Below are 5,460 nucleotides of genomic sequence, written 5' to 3'. Positions count from 1 at the left end.
AGTATTATCAAAAATTTTGTATTCATAAACACAACCTCCCTTGCCCAACTTTCTTAAAATGAAAATGATATTGAAGCTACCTTCAAGTCCCTATAGAAGTAAGCAATCTTCCTGTCTTATTTGCAAATATACACAGTACATAAATTATTTTCATCTCGGAGGACAAGGAAATTTGACATATTCCATGTTGGGAGAAAAGATCTCCCCTACCCCCAAATATGCTGTATCCTGTCCTACCCAAAGGGGGGGGGGAAAAAACTATGAATGCAATGGTAAGTGCTACGTTAATTACCAACACAGAGCTCAGTCCTGAAAATTCCAAAGTTTTAGTTGATTCCATGTTCAAAATGTTCCACATAAGGTCACCAGGAAAAACTGGCTGCATACAGTCTCGCAACTAATGAAATGAGATAAATAGCAAATGAGCCCACCAAAGGTATTTGCAATAAAGGTTTATCTTCTTACACAAGATAAACTGGAATCATTGTGTGTACAGCTGGAGGTTCTCTCCTGTTCCACTTACCCACAAGTGCAGACATGAAGAGTCATCTCTCTCTGTTCTGTATTTACTCTAAAGATTAGTGACAAGCTACCATGCTGCCCCTAGGGTTTTCGTCCTTGTTTATCTGAAAAAGTGCAAGGAGACTGCCACCATGGCCATGGAGCCAGCCCCTGGGAGACCCGAGGGTCTGTGAAGGCTGGAGCCCAGTGGGTGAAAGGTCAAGGTCACTTCTGCTCCTCAGAGGTCCTGGCCTCAGTCAGCCTGCAGACGACTGGAGTGAAGTAGGAAATGATGTATGTGTCAACAACCCTCTTGGAAGTCACAGGAGAAGCCATCCTGAAGGTCTCAATGAGGTCGGATGATACTCCAGAATGGGAGACAAGCCAATTTGGGAGCAGACCGGATCCGACTTCATTCGAAATTATTACCAGTTAGCTGATAACCACAGACTCCAACTAGGCACAATTTGTATTGACACATCACGGGAAGAACAACAATTCCTAGGGCAAGATGCCATGTAGAGAAATTGTCTAGCCTCCGTTCCAGAAAACCCAGCACGGCATCGCGGCGCAAGACCATCATCCTGTGCCGGACAGTTGCATCATCAGCATGGTTGTGGGCCAGCTCAAGGTCGGTGGAGACCCCATTGTGGGGTTCCACCACACGTTCCTACTAAAGAACATTAACGATGCTTGGGTTTGCAGCAATGGCATGATCAGGCTTGCCCTGCACAAACTGACCTCCTCCCCCTCCCAGCCAGGCACTCTTGCTGTCTCCTCCCCCTCCTCTTCCTGACACTATTCGCATTCTGCAGATGCTCCAAATCCCATCCCTAAATGAGCCCTGCAGTGGGAGAGGGAGCCGGGCACACTACCCAGGTGTCGTGCGGGATGTCTGCATGCCAGACCAGGTGCATCTGCCAGAAGTTTGTGTTGGACCGGTACATGCCTCGGAAAGACTTAAGTAATGCAAAGGTTTCTTCTTCCTTTTTTTTTTTTAATCTACTGACAAGTTGCTCTAGTAACCCAAAAAAGTGAAAGATAAAGCAGCTGCCTCATCGCCCAGATATTGATTTGTTCAGATGTTACAATGCCTCGTGATACAATAAAACCATGAAGATTTTCTTTAAAAAAACAAAAAGAGAAGAAGAAGGAAGGAAGAAAAGAAAGAAAGAGAAAGTACAAGCAATCCGTTAAGGTTAAAGAGACAACATTAAGGAATGTGGCCATACAGTCGTACAGCCGATGACTCTGGCCTGTGCTTAATCCAGGGCCTTGTTTAAAAGAACTTTTCGATTTTAATTAAAATAAAATGGGCCCTGGAAGAAAACACGTCTCCTCCAGCAAGGATTGTATTCAGCTTGCTCTCTGTAATTTTGCCCATCACACTGCTGGCTGTTGCTTTTTGCACAGCTCTTAAATGGTGTCTAAATTGACCAGCTCTGTTGCCAAGGAAACGGACAGGACAATGCTAATAGAAGCTACTTAGGACACACTGTGAAAAGCTTAGAAATAAAATTGGTTGACATGAAAGGCACCGTGTCAGCAGCCAGGCAACTCTGTTAAAGGCTGCACTGAGCAGAAGGTGGTGCCTTGTCTCCCCCTACTCTTTCCTCTCAAAATCTCTCCTAGAAAATGAATTCTGTCCTAGGAGCTTGGATGGCTTTTCCTATCAGAATCACTTTGTTTTCCTGGCTCAAAGTACAGAAAAATCCTCATGTTGTGGTTCTGAAGCACCCAGCACAGACTTCAATTTCTACCCATGAAAATAGGCTGCTTCCCCCCACACTTTTCTTTCCACCAACAAAGTCCTTTCCCCTCATGAATAAATTGCAAATATTCTGAATTTTCTAAGATTGTTAATTAAAACCCACTTGATTTAAGCTGCTTCTCCCATTTTGCACTCACAAACCATAAATTATGGAGGAGGTCAAAGAATGAATGGCAATTTGACATGAAGAGGTTGATTTATTGCTTCAGAAGGAGTTTTATACCAGATGTGGCAGGAGTCATAAATTAAATGCTAAATGTTATGTACTATTATGCTTTCAGGAATATAAATGTGTCTAAAATGCTATGCAGGTGGAATGATAAAAATATGAATCTACTCTCCTGGCAATTTTAAAAGGCCCTTTAAAGCTGTCAAAAAGAAAGTAAGCTGAAAACAACCTAGATGAGCTCCTCAGATGCCTTTTACAGCACACCCATGCTTTATAAAAGTAACCCTTTCCTATGAAACGCAGGACATTGGCTTCTGTTGGTTTGGGTGGGGAGAAGAGAGAAAGAATTCTTTAATCTAAAAAAGAGAGAGCGAGAGAGCATGAGAAAGGAAAAAAAGAGATTTGGGGAGCTCTGTGCTGCTGAGGCATTAGGACATGCATCCAAATCAGCATTCCCCACTCACTCCTCTACACATGACCATAATTTAATTTATCAAACCTCATCGGAAAGCCAATCTGGATGGAACTTGCCTAACTTTACCTAGCAGCTGCAGGGGCTATAATCATTGGGCTTAAAATATAAAATATAGAATAGGACAAGATTCAGATACATGAAATCTTGGAGCTGCAAAGCCGCAGGAGAAAACTTCACCAGGGGGCAGGAGCTGTAAAGGGAAGGACTCGGTTTTGAGGGCCCGTCCATGCTGACCAGCAGCCAGGTGCTGGAACCAAAGGTAACGGCTGACCATCAACTCACGCCTGGGATGATGGTACTTGGGACACAAATGCGGACAAGGTGGCTCATCTGATCCCTGTTCCCCTTTTCCCAGAACTCTACCCACCCCTCTCTCCTAATTCCCCACCTCTCCGAGGTCTGAACACGCACTGTCTCAATTCAGTCAAGATTTCAACCTCCAGGTTTGAAAATCAAGTCCCTGTATTATGGATACACTGGCCCCTCGGAGCATATCCATGTAACCGCCTCTCCGACGTGCCAGTGTTACCCGCCAGGCTCCACAGCGGACACCCTGGTTGTCGTGGGAAACACGAGCCAGCTGCATTGGGCAGGAGGCACCTGTGCTGAAGAACACTCTGAAGGAAAGAAAGGGCTTTACAAGCATTTAGTGCTCTCAGGAAGGTAGCCAGATGTAGCAAATAAAAATATACGACACCTAATTAAATTAGAATTTCAGAAAAAAAAATGATTTTTTATGCAGATTCTGATTCCATAGGATAGAACCTGAGCATCTGCATTTTTACTGTTTATTTTTGAGACAGAGTGCAAGTGGGGGAGGAGCAGAGAAAGAGGGAGACAGAATCCCAAGCAGGCTCCAGGCTCTGAGCTGTCAGCACAGAGCCCGACACAGGGCTCGAACTCACGGACCATGAGATCATGACCTGAGCCGAAGTCAGACGCTTAACCGACTGAGCTACCCAGGTGCCCCAAAATGACTGATTTTTAGTATAAGTATATCCCAAGTACTGCATAGGATATACTTACACTTATACTAAAAAAAAAGTGCCCATTGTTTACCTAATAGAAATTTAGCTGAGCGTGTTGTTATTTTATCTGGCAACTCCAGTTCTGATGCAATATCATCTGGCAACTCTAGTTCAGAGGCCATACCAATTACTTTCATCATATCAGTAATGGTTGACAACATCCAAAGTCTCCACTCCATGGCCATGATGCGGCCATCACACTAGCGTATGTCTTGTTTTCCGAAGACACAGTACTTCTAATAATTCCCACCACCAAATCAACAGGATCCTGACTCAGGAACAGTGTGGGGAAACTTAACCAGAAACTTAAGAAAAATGCTCCAAGAGTCCAGGAAGAAAAAGAAAAGATACTTAGACCACAAAATTCCCAGATGGCTGTCACATTCTTCTGCCCCTGAACGACACAGCAGCAAATCACCAGACATGAAGGGCACAACGTAAGTGGGGCCAGGAAACACAGAGGCAGCCCCTCTCACCCTGTGTCCTGGTGTATTTTCCCACCATCTCAAATAGAAGTCATTATGATAGACCTTATTCAGCCGAGACCTTTTTAGTGATCCCGAAAATAAAAGAGGGAAACAATCCTAATCCATGCATATAATGCCATTTCAACAAGACCCAATAACAACCACTTACCAAGAGAAACTTCTGGAAACTAAGGAATGCTTGCAAACAACTTCACCAGATCTCATCCTTTCAGTATCCCATTAAGAAAAAGATAAACTAGGGGAGCCTGGGTGACTCAGTCAGTTAAGCGTTCAACTTTGGCTCAGGTCTTGATCTTACAGTTCATGAGTTTGAGCCCCCCATGGGGCTCTCTGCTGTCACCACAGAGCCCGCTCCAGACCCTCTGTCCCCCCCCCTCTCTTCCCCTCCCCAGATCATGCGCGCGCTCTCTCTCACTCTCTCTCTGTCAAAAACAAATAAACATTTAGGAAAAGAAAATAAGCTTCACTCTTTTTTTTTAAAGGGCACAGCCATTCTTTTTTCTAAAATTTTTTTAATGTTTTTATTTGTTTTTGAGATAGAGAGAGAGCATGAGCAGGGGAGGGGCAGAGAGAGAGGGAGATACAGAATCTGAAGCAGGCTCCAGGTCCTGACCTGTCAGCACAGAGCCCAATGCGGGGCTCAAACTCATGAAAGGTGAGATCATGACCTGAGCCGAAATCTGATGCTTAGCCGACTGAGCCACCCAGGTGCCCCAAAATAAACTTCACTCTTAAAAGCTCTTCTCTGTTCCTCAATGTTTAACAAAGAACTTCCATATGACCTGGCAATTCTACTTTTGGGTAATGTACTCAAACGACAAAAAAAAAAAAAAAAAAAAAAAAGAAAAGAAAAGAAAACAGGAACTCAAATATGTGTACCCTAGCATTCACTCCAGCATTAGCAACATCCAAGAGGTAGAATCCACTCAAGGCATCCATCAAGAGGTGAACAGACAAACATTGAAAACATTATGTTAACTGAAAAACAGCCAGACACAAAAGGACAAGCGTATGACACCCCTTATATG

General features: G+C 43.9%; 1 protein-coding gene across 1 annotated transcript; it reads left to right on the top strand.

The window, feature by feature from the left end:
• The first annotated feature begins 873 nt into the window (after window positions 1–873).
• Window positions 874–1,297, top strand: LOC109252663 (nuclear transport factor 2-like). Its single transcript, XM_053905325.1, is given in 3 exon segments — window positions 874–1,015; window positions 1,018–1,035; window positions 1,038–1,297. Coding segments are annotated over 3 exon segments (420 nt in total).
• The last annotated feature ends 4,163 nt before the right edge of the window (window positions 1,298–5,460 follow it).

Source organism: Panthera pardus, unplaced genomic scaffold (assembly GCF_024362965.1).
Source record: "Panthera pardus isolate Hobbes unplaced genomic scaffold, ASM2436296v1 HiC_scaffold_17, whole genome shotgun sequence".
In the NCBI taxonomy this organism is placed as follows: Eukaryota; Metazoa; Chordata; class Mammalia; order Carnivora; family Felidae; genus Panthera; species Panthera pardus.
Note: the sequence above shows the minus strand (reverse complement) of the source record. Positions and strands in the feature narration are given on the sequence as shown.